Source organism: Xiphophorus hellerii, chromosome 15 (assembly GCF_003331165.1).
Source record: "Xiphophorus hellerii strain 12219 chromosome 15, Xiphophorus_hellerii-4.1, whole genome shotgun sequence".
Taxonomy (NCBI): Eukaryota; Metazoa; Chordata; class Actinopteri; order Cyprinodontiformes; family Poeciliidae; genus Xiphophorus; species Xiphophorus hellerii.
This window is the reverse complement of record NC_045686.1, coordinates 19,940,724-19,961,420: the sequence shown is the minus strand read 5'-3', so window position 1 is coordinate 19,961,420 and position 20,697 is coordinate 19,940,724. Positions and strand designations below refer to the sequence as shown.

General features: G+C 40.3%; 1 protein-coding gene across 10 annotated transcripts in view; it reads right to left on the bottom strand.

Annotated features, from left to right (window-relative positions):
- nrxn3b (neurexin 3b) overlaps window positions 1-20,697 on the bottom strand; it is a 424,389-nt gene that overhangs the window by 223,026 nt on the left and 180,666 nt on the right. For all 10 annotated transcript variants that reach the window (XM_032584566.1, XM_032584568.1, XM_032584558.1 and 7 more), the window contains one exon: window positions 18,453-18,572. In XM_032584566.1, the coding sequence (XP_032440457.1) occupies window positions 18,453-18,572 (120 nt within the window). The remainder of the gene's footprint in view (window positions 1-18,452; window positions 18,573-20,697) is intronic.

The window sequence follows — 20,697 nt, the reverse complement described above, 5'->3', positions numbered from 1 at the left end:
TAAAATCTATTTTATTGTGCAATGTTGGTAAAATTGTATAACATTTTGCTGTAGATGTGAGATGTCTGTTTCAATTTCTGTCAGGATAAGATAAAACATCCTGCACTGAATAAACACAAAATCTACCCAAGTAATGTTTGCCTACTTTTTAGTGGAAATATCTTTGTACACTTGAAATAATACAAAACTAACTTACAAGTAACTTCTGCAAAATACAGGAGCTTCTTTTAAGTAAATAATTTCTTAATATTGATGAAAAGGTAATTGCTTAATTAATTATTTTAATTATAACAAGACGTTTTTCCTATAAGTGAAATAATCTGCCAATGGAACTAACCCCAACCCTTCCCTTGGGGTATTTATGTTCTCACCATGAATGTTTATGTTTTTGTCAGGTACGTTGGTTTCCTTCCCAAAGTTCAATACATGAATTGTAGGTTAAATGGTCTCCATTACTGCAAACCAGGGATGCATCATGTGCTTAAATGTTAAGGTCAGTACAATTTCAATAAGTGCGTTATTGCAACATAAGTGACTGCTTTGAGGGAGTATTTCTCATACTGCCTCATACTGCTTTGTATACAATATTTCTGATACCGCACATTCCAACTCTGCTTATCAATATCCTATTTTGCCAGTTGGATGAACTTGCACTGTGCACCGTCTTTAATGGACCAAAGCTGCTGTAGATCTTACAGAACAAGATCGTACAGTTCATGAAGACCAAATGGTGAATCTCGCAACTACTGCAGAATTAAATTACTATTATGTATAAAATGGGAAGCTTAGTTCGCAGTGGTTCCCACAAAGCTAGACAAACGCCAATGTTTGTGTATGTGTGTCAGATTTTGAAGCTTGAATCTTCAGACTGACATGAGTCAGTTTGCATCACGTTCTCCGAAGCAGTGATGTGTTTGACCCTAGTACGTCTCCTAGCCCCACTCTCAATCACGCGAACCCACAGTGACACACTTTACAGTCACTAACACATATTACCGTCACACTAATACAAACACATCCACGATTACAAATTTTCCTATTCCCCGCTTGGCGCCTGGGAGACGATTTGAAACGGAGGGGTCCGTGGACGATCGGCCCTCCGCAGTAATTGGGTCCCCTGTCACCCGGCAAATTCATGTCAGCATCGGTCACATGGGATACTAATCTAAATGGCATCAGTGTCCTACTTTGTGTGCGCGAGAAAAAGGGGAACTTTGGAGAGAGCAGGCGAGGTGTCAAAACTTTCAGAGCACAAGTGAGAGGCTGCCTGAAAATTAAGTGTGGAGCTTGTCACCTGGCTGCATTTGCAGCGTCGCTGCCATCTGAGCAGCCGATGTGACAGGCGCATTTACAGTGTGCTTCAATTAGCCTGCGGAGGACAGAAATATTACCATTCTGCCACTGATTTAGTGCACCTTTTTCGATAAAGTTTTAAGACTTTGAAAAGGAATAACGAAGGCAAAATTGGAGAGAGAGAAAACGATGAAATGAAATTGGATTCGAGGTCAGTTTAGAAATGATGTGTGGAGCTTCCAAGTGAGGTGAAAGGTGCGCTGAACAAACTCTTTCTAGAGAGCTATATAAAGGTCTTAATTTTTTTTATTATTATTTTGGTTAATAGCTTTCCATAAAAATGTAACTTCATACAAGAAAAAACTTTTCTTTTTTTTATGTGGAAGCAGTCAGTGAGTTAGACAAAAGCTCTTTAATATTCACTTGAAAATCATTTATTGGGATTTTATTTTAGGCTTTCTTGTGGTGTGCAATAGCAATGTTTCACTTTTTCACTTTATGAATACATACCTAGTTCTTCTATTAAGAAAACATGATTCAAGTAAATACTGCTGCAACCTCGCCTGTGGTGTGGCTGGTTCAGTCACAAGTTATTGTCCAGCTAATCCAGGCTGCCAATGATTTTAAAGGCGTAAAGTTCTATGGCATGATCATCTCCTTTTAAATGTGCCATTTAGGGAGTTGACACGTGTTAAAAAGTACAGCAATAACCGGAAAAAAAATTCCACAATCTCATGCTGCGATATGCAGAGGCTTTGTCTGCGCCATTGAAGATTCCATGGTTTCAGCAGTGTGATGTATCTTTTGATTGATTCAGCTAAAAAATTGTTTGACTACATGGGAGCTAAGTTTGTGTAAAGAGTATTAAGCTTCCACATATTCCATACTATCCATAATTACTTTCTAACTATGCATAGAAAATAAAACAAGACGTAGCGAAAGTAACTTACTTGATTATGACGCAGAAGCATATTTTACATTTTATACCCTTTACCAAGCACACCAACTATAACAAGTGGAAAGATATTAGGAGACACTGATTCTTCATAGATGTGATGGGACTTTGTATATGCTAAAAAATGGCAAGAAAAGAAAAACACCACTGCTTTAGAGTTCTTTTGTTCCTGTGATGCTTTTTAAATCATTTTTAGTCCAATGCATGACTGTTTCCATGTGAATGTTGTTTTGTGTCATTTATTCATTGTTGTTTGCCGCTTAGCTATGATTTCAGAATCATTCATGCATCAAAACGCCTAAACTTGAAGGAAGCAATATCTTGTCTACACAGACAACCTAGCAAGGCAATTATATCTTTTGGCACTTTGCAATGAGAAAATAGTCAAAAAAGACAATTCATTCCTGTTTCCTTGCTTGAATCTGACACTGTTTTTAGCAACAGAAAACCTTATTCTTAAATCTAAAAATGTGGCCAATTTTCATCACTCGTCCAGAAACCTTTGGGGGCGCACTTTGCACAATATCCTGTCATGGTCAGGTACAAGGACAGGAGAAGAAATGAATTAAAAACAGCCAAAGGGCAAGGTTTAAAATAAACCCACATAGTCGCTGCAGAACTACTAATCGAGGCTGCTTCAGAAGATAACACACAATTCTGACACTTTGAAGTAAAGTATGGCAAAAATTAAAACGGTGGAGGAGATATCTGACATGTCCTTTTCTCCAAAAGACACAAACACAGATAATTCCTTGATCTACTGAAAAATTCACATCTGGTAATGTCAAATTTATGCCCTCCTGTTTGACAAAAATCGTTCCTGAAAACATCCTAGAAGGATTAGACAAAACAGGACAAGGACTCTCTGTGTGTAGAAGTGCTGTTATGTGAAATTAATCAACAGCCCTTGAGCAAATCAGAATTACATATTCATGTGGGCTATTGTATAATGAATATAAATTATGACCTTTAGATGACAGGATTTTTTTTTATTTTTTCCATGTCGTGTTTCCTTAAATAAATCCAAGAAGAACCACTTTGGTGGAAATAGAAGAATAAAAAAAATAAAGGAACTGCCTTTTGTACTGATGAGTACATTAGAGGCATACTAGAGATTTACTAGGACGCACGTTTTAAAAGCTCCATCTCTGCTGGGGTTTCTGGATTTTAAAAGGACAGTGAAATCAAGCAAACTAAGTCAGCAAGGAGTGATTTCAGAAAACTCCTCTGAAGGACGACCTCACGTGCTTCGGAACACATTCGGCTTTGAACGGGAGCCATCAGGCGTCGGCGCCTCAGCCTGGATGGCAACAATGAAGCCAGGTGGGAAAGTCTGTACGTTGTGACAGCAAATTCCGAAAAGCGAGTTATTACATTCGGGCTGTGAAAGTCTGCAGCAGCCATCTGCGGAGGGGGAAAGGGGCGGCGTGGGGTGGGGTGGCAAAACGATGAACTAGGAAGCCGTTGACACAATAATTGTAGACATTTAGGAAAGGAGACCAAGAAAACGGAACGGCAGGGGAGAAAAAAAAAAAAGGAGTGGGAAGTAAAGTGGTTGAAAGAGACAGCATGGGTAGAGAGAGCAACAAGCGGAGTGAAAGGTTGATAATTAGCAGGAGGTGAACATTAAGCACTGAGCGTGTGGTCTTTCTCAGCTTTAAACACTGTACTCGGTGACAATCAGGACATGAGTCACGGTCGGCTCGAGGGGGTGGGGTGTGTGTGTGTGTGTGTGTGTGTGTGTGATGCTTCTGTACCTTCACAGTCGATTTCAACATTGCTCAAAATTATTAAATAGTATCAGCCTTTTCATCAGTTTTGGGGGAATTAGTTTTTTTGCACAGAAGGCAGTGTACAGTGTTAAAATAAATCCCTGTTACAATTACACACAGTTAGATGGGCAACACTTTATTTGAAGGGGTGTTCATAAGACATAACACCTGTTATGAACATGAAGGAGTTTTTATGAATATATATATATATATATATATATATATATATATATATATATATATATATATATATATATATATATATGTGTGTGTGTGTGTGTGGGTGTGTGTGTGTGTCCGGTTTCAACTATTCATCCATTTGGACGATTTTTAAAAAAATTTTTTTTTTTAAATTAGCTCAAGATTGAATCAGTACAACAAAAGGACTGAATAGATTTACTTCTAGCTGACAAAATGTGAGATGTGTAGCATGCACCTCAAGGGAATAAATTGGCACTTTCGGTAATTGCTGGGCAGAATTTCAGAGCAATGCAGAGGGATTTCACAGCTAAGCTCTGAATAAATCCATGCATTTTAAATTACTGTTGCAAAAGTTAGTGTACCATAAAAATCACAGTCGATAAATCAAGTGAATATGTAATTAGATTTCAATGTAGCGCTCAAATCTATCATTAGTTCTTTTTTAGATATATATTGATTCCTCAAGACGAATTCGGAGGCTACAAATGCTAGGACCTGAATCTTTATAAAGTTATTTCTTGTCAAATGTTGCAAACTACAGTGCATGCAGAAAATGTTTTAAACCTAAAAACAAAAACATTTTCCATTCTGAATTACTTCAGAATTAAAATTTTTTTCATAGGAGGCCATTCTGTTTCCAAAAGCTGAGTTGCTTTTGTGGTGTTAGCCAAACATTTTTCTTTAGCTGGATGGAAAGCAAGTAGGACTGAGGTTAAAGTTTCTAAATGATAAAGTCCAATCAATAAAAACGCCTAAAGTCTGATTTTTTAACATTTAAATTTTAGCCCCTTAAGCAGTTTTGATTTTTGAAAGCTTTGACAACCTTTTGCCATTTCAGTATCCTAAGTTTAGTTTGTCCATCTCTGTTTGCTAAATACAACTTAATTACATCAAGATCTTGAAACATTGATGGAGCTAAACAATAAATAATTCTATCATTTGAAAAAAAAATTCTATTAAATTTAGCAGATAAATTATCACAAAAATAATTTCTGTAGGAAATAAAAAGCAGGGGTCCAAATACACATCCCTGAGTAACTCCTTTGAAACACTGAGAGCAAAGAGGAAAAGGACGCAGCATGGACGACATTATGTTTTATCAGTATGTTATTTGGAAAAAAGAGCAACTCAACCCACACAAATCTGAGCCAATAAGACGCGAGTTGTTCACCAAAATTGTCAAAAAGCTTTTGACATACCAAAGAAAATAGGATAACTAATGAGAGAAGGTGGTGTCAAACTTGAGGACATCTTAAACTCCGATCCATGTCGGCATAAAAAGCCAGAGAGGACAGTCGGCTCCTGCTGGAAATAAATGTCAGAGGTAATTGCTTGTAAAAATGCCTCCACCTGATGAAAACCATCACTTTTGTCCAATGGAGAATGAGCCTTTCTGCCTGCTTCTTGCTGTGCTCCTCAGATACACCACAGGGTTCTTCAACTGAGAGCCTTTAATGACTAAAATTAATGGCTGCAAGCTATCAACCTGCTGCAATTTCATCTTTTTTTATTGCTCGAAGGGCCAAACTGCTTCCTCTCGCATCCTTCCAAAATGTAACAAGCCTCACTGTGACAATTGAATTTAGTGAATGACATGACTGCTCTGTTGGGAAACCCACACCTCCGAACTGCAAGCACTAGCCAGGAATGAGCTGAAAGGGACCGGGGGAGAACCGAAGCCTGTGTGCGAGGCGTGAGCTAAATGTTGCCTGACAGGAGGCATCAGACACTATGCAGTTTTTATCAGGTGTTTCTGAGCTTCCAGCTTGTTTAAGTCCAGTCAGAAAGGCAGTTCTCACATGAGGTGAACACAAACAGGCCAATGCACACAGAGCTCCTTGTTCCTGATGAAGCACCACGCTTTGAGTGCTGTACAGCGGAGAACTATATTCTTTCAGGTGTGTTTGGAGCAGTTTAGCGCCTTGCTGCTGATGACTGCCTATCAGCTTCACAGCCGAGGGACAAAATAGAAAAAGCAGGGAGTAAATAGGAGTGCAGGAACAATGATGCAATGAAATGAGACCAAGTCACCTCATTCTGTGAAGCACACACACACACACACATCAAAACTGCTGCTGTAAACACTTGGAGAGTTATTGTATGTACTTGGGAGCGCAATTGAGAGCCGGGCGGGAATGCTGTCCACCAATGACAAATTGCTTTTATTTGTGTGGCATTTCAAAAACTGTCCACCGCACAGTACAAAGAGCATAGGTGGGAGTAACGGTGAACCGAACCAATGAGAAGATGTCTATTGATCACAGCAGGTTAACAAATATGTCATGAAGACAATGTGAGGGAACATGCATAGACCTAAGGTTAGACCCCCATCAAACTACTTTCTAGCTTTTGTTTCAATAACACATGATGACTAAGAACTCACATATTACTAGCAGTGATCTAATAATTAACAATTCATAGTCTTATGGAACACCATAGAAAAGTCTTACTCACTTCGGCATGCAGGATGCTTGAACTGAGCTGATCGGCTATTTAATCCAACAACTTCATAGTTAGGTTTTCCTTACATATGTAGAAGCTGCAATAAGACAACCACACCATGGAGAAATAATGTACCTGGTCATGATGCAGCTGGATCCTGTGAATTCCAGCCCAGGTACTACTCAAAACGGGCGCACATCACAAACACCACCAAAACCTCAACGATGTGAGAGGTTTTCATGTTCCAGAAAAACCCCTTCATTTCATCATGGTTGCTTACTAGCTGAAACAACATTTTAAGATGATGGCTAAAACCACAAATGATTTTAAAAAGCAGCTTTTATTTGAACAATGCAAAACGGAGATGTTACAAGTATTTTTTTAATTTTAGTGTAAATCTACATGCTTGAACTTGCCTGTTACTTTGCTGCTGGTACACTTGGATCTACCCATTGAGGGACAGTAAAGAATTTTTTTGTTCTATTCTATTATAAAACTGCACATGGATGGTTTATGAAATAGGTTTTTGTCCTCAGTATTTGCAGAAAGAAAAGCCTCAAACGTAACTTTCCCTAAATATTTTTAGGTCTATTACATTGTTGCCAAGTCCACAGATTTGTCAGCATTCTAGCCAGGGATCTCCTTAAAGTTTCTAGAATAGCTAAGAAAATAGGAAATGTCATAGTTGAAGCACTTCCATGAGCATCTTTTTTATTAGAAGTGTCACTAGATGAGATGACCTAAGACAAAAACTACTGCAAACATTCACAATATGAGCCTTTACAAAAAATATTTGTTAAGGCAGTTCTTTGAACTGTCAAAGAACGTATTTTGAAGATAAATACAATTTTACGACCCTGAAAGGATTTCAAACGGCTGGCGTCACCAATTTAAGATGGAATTTTAGTTAAAATCATCTATAATAAAAACTTTCAGCTTCACTGTTGAACAAGGCGCCTCCAACAACTATTTCAGACACCTGAAATATGAAGCGTTACGTGCTGCCGTACTTCTGTCTTTTAATTGAATAAGAAAGGCATTTAGGATTCTTTCACAAGTAGCCATCTGCCTCTAGCAGCCCAGCAGATAAAAGAAAAACCAAACAAGTTTTAGCCTGTTGTCTACAATCTGTAGAAGTGTCTGGATTGTGTCTTGGTCAGTATTGTAGCCGAAGGTCTGCTTACACTCACCAGTACAATCAAAAGTAAAAAAGCTTATTGCCTGAAGCAGCTGGATGAGTTTCCACTTTGTTAGAAGTATCAATACAGCAGATGAACTAAAACAGAACTTATTGCAAAACTCTCACAATAAGAGCCTCAAGCTGAAATTTACCACCTTCTGAACTTCAAATGACAAATCTTGATGCTGCCAGCATTCTTTATGCTTGAACAAAGTCAATGCTGGATGCATTGTGTATAGATTGAAGACTGAATAATCTCTGACATCATTCAACAAAGGCAACATGTCAAATCTGCTACGATATAGAATATATATTATGTAATACAAATACTACTAAAAATGATCATATTTTTGCTGTCGCCTTCACTCTTACTACAGCAACTTCAGTTTGTTGAAATACTTTTTGCATTTAAACAGAAACAGAAACATTGATAGCCATGAGTTTGCACATAATAAACACAATGAAAACATTCATAGCATTACATCACAAGCAGCTATTTGTACACAAGAGGATGCGTGTTAAATAATGGCTCAAGGCCAAAACGGAGCCCGCACACATTGAAAAATGAATATGTGAGAGAAGGAAGTGAAATTAAAGAAAAATCCTAGCAAATGAGCAGCCATTAAAACAGGGCTGAAAGGAAGCCACTGCAGAAGTAACTTGAATAAGGGCATTCCTTGTTAAAATTTTATTTTCTTCCACTTTAACCTCCCCACCCAATTTTTTTTAAATGAAACTATGAGAGATGTGTTTGCCAATGATCTCATTGATAAAATAAATGTAAAAAAAAGACAAATACATAAAACCTGTGTGCCAGAAACCCGCGTGCTACTGTTTCACAACAAAAACCCTGAAGTTCAGGCAAGGTGTCAGAGGTATTGATTGGGTGATTTGTATGTGTTGCTGGGGCTCCTGAAATGTGTCTGAGAACACGCGTTGATGGATGTGTCTGTGGCCAGGCGCTGAGCCTTCGAGAGGGGCCGATGTGGGTGCTGGGAACGTTCAGACAGCCTCAAGGTTACCCGCCTGGCACCAAAACAGATGGATGCCCCTCATCGTAACTGTCTGTAATGTGTGCAGCTCAATCATCCCCTTCCCTCCCGCTCTACGTCTCTCTCTTGTTGGCCCGTGGAGGCAGCCTGCAGAGTGTCGGAGCAGGAGTGTGTAAGCAGAGACAGCGGTCGAAGGTATGATTTTATTTATCACACTGGGAAGGCTTCCACATATTTTCTTGGCTGGAATGTCTATAGTGCGAGGTGTTAAGTTGTGTGTGTGCTTTTTTTTTATGTGATTGGAGGAGAACAGTAGCTGCGTTTCCATCTATCAGATAATTGCACAGTTTGGATGGAAACACGGCGATTTATTTTTGCAAAACCGCATCACACGAGTCACGTGATCAGCAACAGGATGTTGAAGCTGGCGCAAAGCATGAAGGAGAAGACAGCAAGTGGTTGCAGGATTGTTTTTGACTGACTTATTGTGTTAAACTTATTCATGTGTGATTTTCAGTAAGTTTCTTATTTACTGGAAACACCGCAACTGCAAAATTGTGTTGTTGGTTTTTTTTTTGGCATTAGCGGAATAAAACTTTGTGAACAGCTCATAAAAGTCAAAGAGGGCCGGGATTTTCCTACGGAGCGCAACTTTACACATATTATGAAAAACTCTGCGTATATACAATTTTTTTTGTAGAGCAAATGTAAAATATTTGAAAGAAAATGCAACTTTTGAAGCTGAAGTACCTAGAAACAATGCTATTGGCTGGCGTTTCCAAACCATCCAATTCAGCAACAGCTTTATTTCAGTTGGCGCTGATTGGCTGCAGCCCTATGAGTGTCGATAAGGACATCCACAGATATTAGCTTCTGTGATAATGCCACAGTGATTTTTAATATAGGGCACATTTAATGCACCTTAAAGTATATTTTGTGTTAGTATTAGATTTCAGCTACTTGTAGGTGGTTGTGGTCCAACAAAAATCGATAGAGCATTAATGTGACACTGGTGTCAATGATGCATGAATGGAACTAAATTTGTAACATTAACCCACTTAGTTTTAAGATCTATAGAGCCAGGGTCATAAAACCGTGGACCAAAAAATAAAAAAGTTACATTGTGCTAGATGCTCAGCTAGGCCAAATTTGAAATACTTAATCTGAGGTTGTTATGGCATGTTAGCAAACCTTTCCTGTTCTGTGGCTACCCGATAGCCATCATATACTGTACATTACTGTAGAAGGCTGCATAATGTGCTCCTGTGCGAGTCGATCTTGCTTTGAACCAGTCGCACTCCGTGTCTCACAATCACAGTCAAGCGCGTTTGGTTTCACTATGTACTGCTGATACAGCAACAGAAAAACAGCGAAGGTCACTGTGAGCTGTGCAAAGAATGCATAAATGTGAGAGAAACGGAGAGGAAGCTCGGGAACCTTTTGATGGTTCACAAGGAACTTCTGTCAGAAACCTTAATCAGTTCAGGCTTATGAGTAAGAGAAAGAGAAGTCAGCAAGGAGAAAGTGAAGAAAACACTGCGCAGAGTTATCATTTCGAGCAGCAACTTTCACATCAGATTTAGATCTAGATCTGTTTGATTCAATGTTGGTCCTGCAGGAAGTCTAATGGCTTAGGGATATGTGGTCCATAATAAATATAAATGATCCAAAGACAAACCGCTACATCTCCTCTATCTTCTAAACCCTTCTTTTTTCTTTTTACATTCCCTTTATTCTGACTGGGGAACTTCACACCACAGCGCTGCGTACATCCAATTAGACCGAGGCTTTGAGCGCCATGGTGACACATCGATTGACACAAGCAACGCCCCATCTCATCACCGGGACACGGCGCAGTGCTGGACAAGCATCATTAACCTCGCCGGCACACCTCCGCGTCCTCGCCCCAGACAAACTGGGAATGCAGGTCTCGTTTTTTTTTTTTTTTTAAACGCGGATAAAATATTCGAGATATCACAGAAACACGAAGATGAAAGATGAAGGCAGAAAAGAAGTACCTGCATTTGTATGTACCTCCACTGGGTGGACGCCACATCAGGCGGCAAAATGATCTGGAGTGACTACGGAGCAGGCATGCTAAAATTCCAGATCCACTGTGCACCCCTGCATTGGGTAAGGTGTGTTTATCTGAAATTTGTTGAACAGGTAGAGCACTGGGTTTATTAATAATAAATAGGCAAAAAAGAAACGATACAGAGATAAATGAATAGAAACTGAAGGTTGCCAAAGGGTGGCGACAGTGTCCCAGGAATGGAGGCATAAATATGATAAATAACAAAAAACAAAAAGCTTTTCTACAGAGGCTCAAACCCCATTGAGTCCATGAAGTAGAAAAATATCCATTCATCCTCAAAGGGGCATTAGAGAGTTTTGATATCTTACAGAAGGATCATGGTCTCAAAAAGATGATTTATTTTTAGCTACCTCCAAATAAGACTATATTTTAATAAAAGTCTTAAAGGCCAATTTAGGTTGGAGAAGGTGTTTCTATCATTAACTAAGTCCAGATCAGGCAGGAAAATTATCTCAAACTTATTTAACGCCATCTAGTTATCTAAACAAGAGAATACAGAATACGTAACAGCAGAAATGGTGAAAAAGAAATGATGACATGAGAGAGCTGGGAGGAAATATGCCAACTACAGCGGATCTCGAACAGGTCAAACACATGGCGGAAAAATATTGCAGGATTTTTTTTGTGTGTTACACCAATTCAGAAACGACATCAAGGTAACAGGGACGATTGTTGGAAACTTTGTGGGTCAAAGGAAGCCAATCGCTTTGATCATTTTTGGGATTGCCAGAAAATATGACAATCCCAAAAAATATGGGATTGCCATACGAACATTTGAGATAGTATGTTTGTGGTAACAGATCCACTAACATATTAAAAAAATATTTTACGTAAATGTCATCCAAATGTGAAACTTTGTATTTGGACAATTTCATGTTTGAAACATGGACCAACAAGGACAAAAATTCTGTCACAAGGAAGAGATTAAAAGCAGAACCACCCGCTCTTGATGAATGGATTGAAGTTTATCACATGTTATGGAAAAGGTTGAAAAAAGAACATTTTATAGGACCTGGACCAAATGGAGCGAGTATGCAGAACCAACTAGATCTCATTTCATTTGACTGTACTTCGTTTTTATTGTCTGAGTTGATGCGCTCCACGGTTTTGTTCTATTCTGTAAAAATTTTTATTGTTCACTGTAAAATTAAGTAGTGGTCCATAAAGGAAAATTCCAGGAAGGCAGTATGGATAAAATCACTTGGACGTTCTACTTCCATCCTTTTCTATGATCTTGAATGGCTAAAGCTGTAATCAAGACACACACCTGCGTCTACAAATATTTGACTATTCCCTCGAGCTTGCCCTGAAGATACATAATCCTCTATGTAACATCATCCACCTTAAAGTCTTCAATCTCAACAGATGTTGGGAGTTTTGCCATTTTGCGTACATTGACTGATTATTAGCATACCAAGAAAAAAGAATCCTAACCAAACATTTGGGGACATCCCCTCCTATACAACTTCTCAAATAACTTCTCATGGTTTACATAATCAAAGGCCTTTGAGGCATCAATAAAACGTGTGTGTTGTGTCTGTTGTGTAGATATAAAGTTTCTTTCAAAGCAAAAATTATTTCATGTTTACACCTAAAACCAAACTGGTTGTCAGAGGTCAGCAAGAAACTTTCCAATTTGTTCAAAACAGCCCTTCTCAAGTGCTTTAGAGAAGTGTTGGCCAAAGCTATTGGCCTGTAATCATCTTAATTTGACCAGATTTATCTTCCACAGTTGGAACTAGAATGACAATAATGTGGCCAGCAGAGGGGAGAGGTTTCTTGCTCGTATATTTTAAATACTCATCCGTCATCTGACCCACATGCCTTGTTGTTTGACACCAGCAAAACAATTTCATCATTGGCCAGAGTTCTCATTACAGAGACAATAAACTTCAAAAGCTCATCCTCAAATATTATTTTGCCATCTGTCGTTTTGTGACCACAGATCTCAGATTTTATTCATGGGCATCCTGCCGTGCCCGACGCCATCGTCCTTTCCAGAGAGTCTCCACCACCTAGAGACTCACATTCTGCTGAGAGGCAAACAACAGTCAAATTGCTTTCAGCTATAAAGACGGCGGGGGAAGAGCTGTACGGTAACAATAATTGAGAATATCATGTGGTTTTAAGTGGAGATTTGATGGCTAGTGATGGGGAGACGGTGCACATAATGCGCACTGCTCAATACATCCTAAGAAAGTATTGTACCAAAGAGAGCATGACTGTTTCCAAGTGTGCTTTTGGGATAAGCTATGCCCTGAGGATACATGATCCTCTATGGAACACTTTTGGCCCATTTTTGATCTACCTGTGGTATCTATAGGGAAGTGCTCTACTTATAAGTGTTCTCTTGGAAAAGGTTACTTAAGGGGCACTGTTATGTATTTTCCAGGCTTGTAGAGCCACTTTATGGAACAATTAAGAAACTATGTTACCTTCAGATGATATCAAATACATCTTAAAATAAATTTGACATTGTAACTTTGTAACTCAAATTGGGCCTCTGATCTTTTAATAAACTCCTGCTCTTTCTGACACTCCACCTTCAGGAAGTCATGACAACATGGCTCCTCTATTAACCCTTTAGCAACCAGCTTTGCACTCATTAGTAGCTCATATAATTACCTTGGCAAATATGAAGTAGCACCAGATGTTGGCTAATTGCTGTTGGCTAGTCTGAAGGAACTCAATAGAGGAGGTGGAAGCTTCTGTAACGCAGAAGCTTGTTAGATTGGAAACCTCCAACTCAGAGGAGGAGCTTCACCCTTTAAGGTGGAGCTAGGTCCACCCAGGTATTTTGCGCAACTGAGTGGTTGCCATGGGAAATAAAAGGATTTCTCAAACATGCATGAAAGAATCAGGGCACCACCCCAGGTATGTTTTTAATGAGAGAATAACATTACAACACAATATAGAGTTAAAAAAAGTCAGTTTTACATAACACTGCCCCTTTCAGATTCTCCAAGAAACTGAAGACAACCATTGTTTATTTTCCTCTCAAAACCTTGACCTTGTAATTGCATCTGCTGCTTGAGAAGGCAGTTGGGTTTTTTTGGTAAAACTATCATCTAAAAAAAAAGCCAACATCTGTGTCCAGCTGACAACAAGCCAGATTCATAGATGCCCAGGGTTGCTCTCCAGCCAAGCTAGCCTCGGCTCAACACCTGGCCGGCCAGTTCCAGCCAGCTCCAGCTACTTAATCCCTTTTTACAGAGACAGCCGGGTAAATTATTCAACCTCTTCAATAAAAATTCCTTCAATAGTCATAAGCTCTCCTCTCCATTTCCACAAAGGGAGGAGTGTGTACGTGTTTGGATGGGTGCGTATACGGTTTGTTTATCCTCAGAAATTCTCACTCAACCCTGACGTCATGCCAAACCGACTGCTGCTGCTGCTGCGTGTTTGTATCCTCCTGGTTCAATGGCGTGAAGCAGCCACTTCGATATAAAAAAACAACAAACAAAAAAAATGGGGGGCTTGGATGTCAGTGGAATTATCTTGGATTGTCTGCTCTGAACAACACAGTCTGACCATTTCTGTTTCTCCCTTTTCTAGTTCTTTCTTCTTTTTTTTGCTGCATAACAAGAGATGAGTACACCATGGATATTTCCCCCCTTGCTCCCCAATAGTGAAAGGAGCAATGCTGCCACTGCTGTGTTGTCATTTATGTAAGCAGTTAGCCAGATATGGTTACAGCCCTCTGAGCACGCCTTGGAAAATAAATCATGGCCATTGGGTTAAGCAGGAGCAGAGGGTTGCTGCTGGAATCGTGCTGACAGAGAAATTCATTCACTTCCAAAAAATCTATCTGTGCAATTACTGATGTCAGCATCAAACCAAGAGAGAGTAGGGTTCTGTCTCCCGCCGCCTGCCCCTTCCCCTCCCTACCCCCGCGTCTTCGTTCTGTTTACCACACACATGACTCAGTGACCTTTGCGGAGATAATTCCGTTACGTAAGCCGGGTAATTGTTGTAGCTTCGGAGTGTCCAAGTGGCCCAAAGCTTTGATGGCCTTGCAGTCAAAAACGAAAACTCGGTGGCATTAATGAAACCTGTCATAAAGAAGAGGAGGGGAAAAGGAGGCAGAAACGAGCACGACACTGTGCCAGAACCAAAATGGGACAGAAACGGCACGTACGCTCCCCCTTGTTTCATTGTGGCAGCGCCAAAAAATGGCCCCCTGTTTGCTGCAGAGATCCCAGCGAATACTCTTTGCGTTTCAGTGAGATGTGCGAGAACAAACCGGGGGTGAAATGATTTTCTCCTGCCGAGGTGCTTTTTACATTCCCTGCTAGCTGCAAAGGCTCAACGGCTCAAACCAATCAAACTTGGAGCGACATAACTGGCAGAAGAGTTCACTTTCCTTTTAACTAAGTTCCTTTCGTTGTGGACAATGTCGGAGTCAGAGAGGGAGACAATTACTGATATTTGCTGCCAGCCATCAGAGGAAGAAAGGCCGAGAGATACAGAGGCAGAAGCTCCATTTCCACATTGTTAATTAGAAACTCTCCCTCAGCACTGTCCTCGCCGAATGAAAGAAGTCACACAGTCGCACTGTGCACACACACCTTTTTTTTCTTTTAATCAAGCCACTTCAACCAAGCAGTAAAACTGATGGCAATAAGGCCGACAGTGAAGTTTGCATCACTCAGGAAACTGCTTCTTTTTTTTTTTTTTTTTTTAAATGATCATCAAGTGTAGTTGTTGAAAAGGCAGTTGGTTTATATAGAGGGAATGGAGGGATGAGAAGGGGAGGGGTGTAAAAAATGAGGGAGCAACAAGAGGCAAAAGCAGGAGAACAACTGGGAAGCTGATTTCATGCTTGGGGAATTGCATCTCATTTTCTCCCAGCATGGACACACAGTGTGTGGTCTTGCTTGTGCCTTTATTGCCATCTGGTGGTGAAAGAAAAATATTGCAAGTACAGAACAGAGTCGGCTAAGGAGGTTTGGTTGAATCCAGGGTAACTCAGCTCCGGCATACATGAGATTTATGTTAAATGCGAGTCATTTCTATACTATCCGTTTCTATGAACAACAAAGTGGAACGTAAGATGTATAGCTGCAATGTCATAAAGAGGGAAAATAAACAAGTCTCAGCTTCTGCATTTCAAGAAGTTATGTTTGTTTGTGTAGATCTGAAATCAATTAAACCACTTTCAATGTCACCACTGACTGAACTGGTATGTGGATTAATGAAGGCTTCGCCAGTAATTAACATTCTGCTCCAAACACCATGCTAGAGCTACAGCCATTTACTCTGTCTGTGTGAAAGTCCAATAAAAACAACATCAGATAAAGAGGGTAAAGTGGCGGTAAATAGAAAGAGGGAGCGAGAGACAGAGAAATAAAATTATCTAAGCAATATAAAGTCGCACCCAGCAGCCAGCTCTGACACAAGAAAGGCCTGGATGATTAGCGGACGCCGGCGCTCACAGATAGCAGTTCCGCTAACAGCCTCTACCACCTCATTAGTCGGGGCCCGGCAGCACCGTGCCCCCTCTATTAAACGCTAAATGAAAGACCACCAAGCGTGATTACCGAGGGGGAGTCCCCAGTCGTCATGGGGATAAGAGATCTGAGCTCACCCACACATGCATGCACGCGCCCACAGTCACACTTTTACATCTCCTGTGATAGACATTTAGTAGAAGATGCCTGAGCATCATCAAACACAGAATGTCACTCTGAAACGTGAACCTTAGAGGCTTGAAACCTCAGGAAACAGAAATACAAGACATTTCCTTTTAAATATGAAAAAATATCGCAAATGAGACCAATAAGCTAAGTGAGCAAGCCTTGGAGCGGGTTATGGAGATGAAAATGTGGCTCTTACCACTGAGGAGTACTGAGCCCCACAAGGGATATTGGAGGGGGGGAAAAAAGTCAAATGTACATTTGCTTGTTCTCTCAAAAGTTTTGTAGGATCCTGCAGGAGTTTCCAGCATCTGGGGAGGTGCATTGTGTAGAAGTAGAGCAGCTCCCACATATTAGTTGCCATTTGGGGTTTGATTTCCTATCAAGGGCCCTTTGTTGCATGTCTTCCCCCATTTTATCTCTGCCCACTTCCTGTCTAATCTACCTGTCTTGGCCACAAGCGCCAGAAAAACCTGCATCTAGCTGCAGATACAGTTAGGTCTTGTGCTTCTGACAGAGAATCATCGAATAATATTCGCTGCCAATATTGACAGCAAATCGCAACTCTGCGGTCAAAGTTGCAATTTTTTTAAGCTTTATTGTTGCCATAATGTGGTTTTACATAAAATTTTAAATTGCTGCACATAACCTTCCCTTTCATTCTCTTTTTCTCATCAAGTAATAATCCCTCCATACCTGATGAAACCCGGCATCATCATCCTGCTTCTGCCCTCTAGTCTAATGTCTCCATCCTGACTATTTGCTCTTTCTACTGTAACTATAAAGATTTCTTATAAATACGTGGAAAGAGTAGCAGTGACCACAACTTCTGTACAGAAATGAAAGAGGATTGTGATTATTCCTGGCAATAACTAACTAGCAAGGGATGTAAAATAGGTAACAACAACATTAGTCTTCTTAACAAGCCTAATATGATAGAGTACAGTGGAACTGACTAAACATGATTTAGCTAATATCTACATTCAGCAGCATTACTCAACTTGCACGGCTTGTTCGGAAGAAAACTCAGTATAGTCTCTTTTGCCTTTTGGCTCTGGCCAGTTGTTGAACATGACTCAGGCCAGTTCAGTTCGGCTCAGCAGCAGGTCTCCCCTTTGGTGCAACATAGCATGTATACACTCATGGTGCGTTTAAAGACAGCTCACAAAATCACAATAATGCATCTAAACAAAAAATTAAGTAATTGGTCAGATTTATGGAAAAACTGAGAGGATTAGCAAAAATCGCAAGTCCGTGTATGGCTGAATTTGCTCTAACCGCAACTTCCTGGAGGGATCTTGCAAACTTTTTGTGAGATTTCTCCAAATTAGTGTGCTTTAGTGCTCCAAAATATGATGGGATCATGAAAAAGTTACCAATCTTTCTCTGGACATTTCAAAAGTAAATTGGGATATATAAAAAAAAACTTTTGGGAGATTTTTCCCAACCCTCTCAGTGTCTCTTGCAGGGTTCAGTAGCAGACATCATAAACCCTCCTCAGCAGTTATTACATGCAGTAGGTGCCTGCGTGCAAGCCTGTGTGTTGCACTATGAATAACTTTATAAAATTACTAATTTGGTCTACTGCTGATTAATCCTCCTGTGGAAAAAAGAGATGGGGTCATGTGAACCCCACAAGTTTTTTACTTGTGCGCTTTCATGATTTTTTTTTTGTTTGTTTTTTTAATGTCTGGCTTCGGGAACTGACAGTCTAATGGGACACCTTCTCGGCTTCCCCATGGCCCGACCGTGACATCTACCGCGCTCCTCCTGAGAGTTGCGCTAAGGCCACGGTTGGGTTAATAAGTGAAGCATTAATCATCTTGCCAAAGGTATTCTCTGCAAAAGAAATTAAAAGCTAAACCGGGAGAGCGAGCAGTACTCACGGTCGTTGCAGTGGGTGCCTGTGTACGACGTCATGGAGCAGTCGCAGGTGAAGTTCTCCCACTGCTGGATGCACACACCCATGTTAGCGCACGAGTCATCCTGGCAGGTGGTACTCGGACCTAAAGAGGAGAGAGACAAAGAGAGAGAAAAATAACAGATACCACCGGTGTGCAGTCAGGCAATGGTGAAGGAAGCTATTGAGCCTAAAGAGAGAAGGACCCATGCAGAAGATATGCACTCCAGAGAGACAGATTACTACTCAGGAGGAGCAGACAGTGCCGCCACAGGAAGCCTGACCCGAGTACAGATCGGTTAAAGGCTGTCTCAGGAATCCCGCCTCATGCCGGACGAAGCTGCAGTCGTGCTGGCATGTCAATGTAAAGGCGCCAGGTTCCTCCGCAGCATGCTCTTTAAGCAGAACGAGCTGAAGCGTACACTGTGATGCAATTATAGTGAATCCTGACTGAGAGCGAGCAAAAAGGGTTACACTGAAGAGTTTTTTTATTTATTTTATTTTCCTTTATTTAACCAGGTAAACCCCGTTGAGATCTAGATCTCATTTTCAAGAGGGACCTGGGCAAAAAAATTTGCAATACATAGTAACCTGGTTACAAGATAAAAAAAAAACAACTCAGGAGGCCCATCTGCAGTTGCTGCTGCAGACGGGTCAGCCAGCTGATGTGATGACACTGTCAACGTCCTCCGGTTTCATTCTCTTTTTCTTTTAGAACAGCAAGTGAGCGAGAGACCCTTGCATGCAACGTTTTCAACATTCCGACATGGTTCGGGAAAGTTTTATCGGAGTAAAACTTCTAAACGCTGCATTCCCTCTGCGAACAAGCAAGACAAGACTCAAACAGGTAAAAAAAAAAAAAAGAAAGAAAAAAAACAACCCCAGGTAACAATAACCATATAAAAAACCCCGCCAAAAATGGGGCGTTGGTTACATTTCTAAACATCAGTGTCAGAGTACAAGATGAACACTAGATCCACTAGACAGACAAAAGTCATGAGGAGAAAAGAAACAAATACGAAGCACTTAATAACACATGGCGCATATCTGAAAGTATGCACCAGAGCCAGACGAGAATCGAGGAGGGTATTCAAAGTCAAACTGGATGTGTGTTTGCTATTCCTCACACCACACATAGCTCTCACTTTTGAATACTTCTATAGAGAGAGGGAATGCAGATAAGGACAAGTGCACTGCATAGATAACGAGATAAACAATCCGGCATTAAGAGTCTGCACAGACAAAGGAGAAGAAACCTCGACAGTAATCCTCTTTAATAACCAGATACAGTAGGAAACAAGCTCAAGTAAATAAAACAAACTACAGATAAATAAATGAATAAATAAATAATAGACAAATGCAAGTAAACTTCGTTTAAGAGCAGTTGTCTTGTGCAAGACGACGTGAAGAGAAGAAGAGGACATTTTAAGTGGAAAAAATAAAAATAAACAGAGCAAGTTCGCCAGCTGAAAGTGCATTTACTGTGTAATGTACTGTAATGGTAGTCTACCAGGCATCCCGAGTGCTGTGCACATGTATGTACAGTGTTCATATCAAGGCAAATGGAATGTGTGCGTTCCAGTGTTGGAGCAGGAGACTCGCTCTCTTGGAAAAGGAAAAAAAAAAAAAGTATCCAAGTAGGAGATGTGACTGATTTTTAAAGTCAGAAGTTTGATGCTGCAGCGGCACAGTGACGGTTCTGATCTGCAGCCGCAGCCTCTGCAGCGTCACAGCGTGGCTTTTGGCTGCGATTAACATGCATCTACAGTGCCAAAAGTATTCACACTCTTTGAGCTTTTTTGCATGTTTGTCACAATATAAATACATATTTTACATTCCTTATGGAACCTTTCACTCCTATTAAAGCTACAAAATCTTTTGGCCTACGTCTCTAACAGCTTTGGATATGTTGAGTCATATTCTTCCCACGTAAAATCAAGTTTTAAATATTGCCATGGACTTGGACTAGGTCATTCTAACATAGAAATAGGTGCTGAATTACATCATCCCATCATAGCTGGGGCTGGATTTTTGTGGCACTCTTGCAGGAAGATGAACTTGGCCAGTCTGCAGCAGGTTTTACTCTAGATTTGGCCTGTACGCATCTTCGTCCACCTTTCCTCTCCTAGCTTAAAAAGAGCATATCACAGCATGATGCAGCAGCTTTATGCATTTAGGTCAAAAGGTTTAATTTTAACCTGAATGAACCACAGGCCAGTTTTCCATGTTTG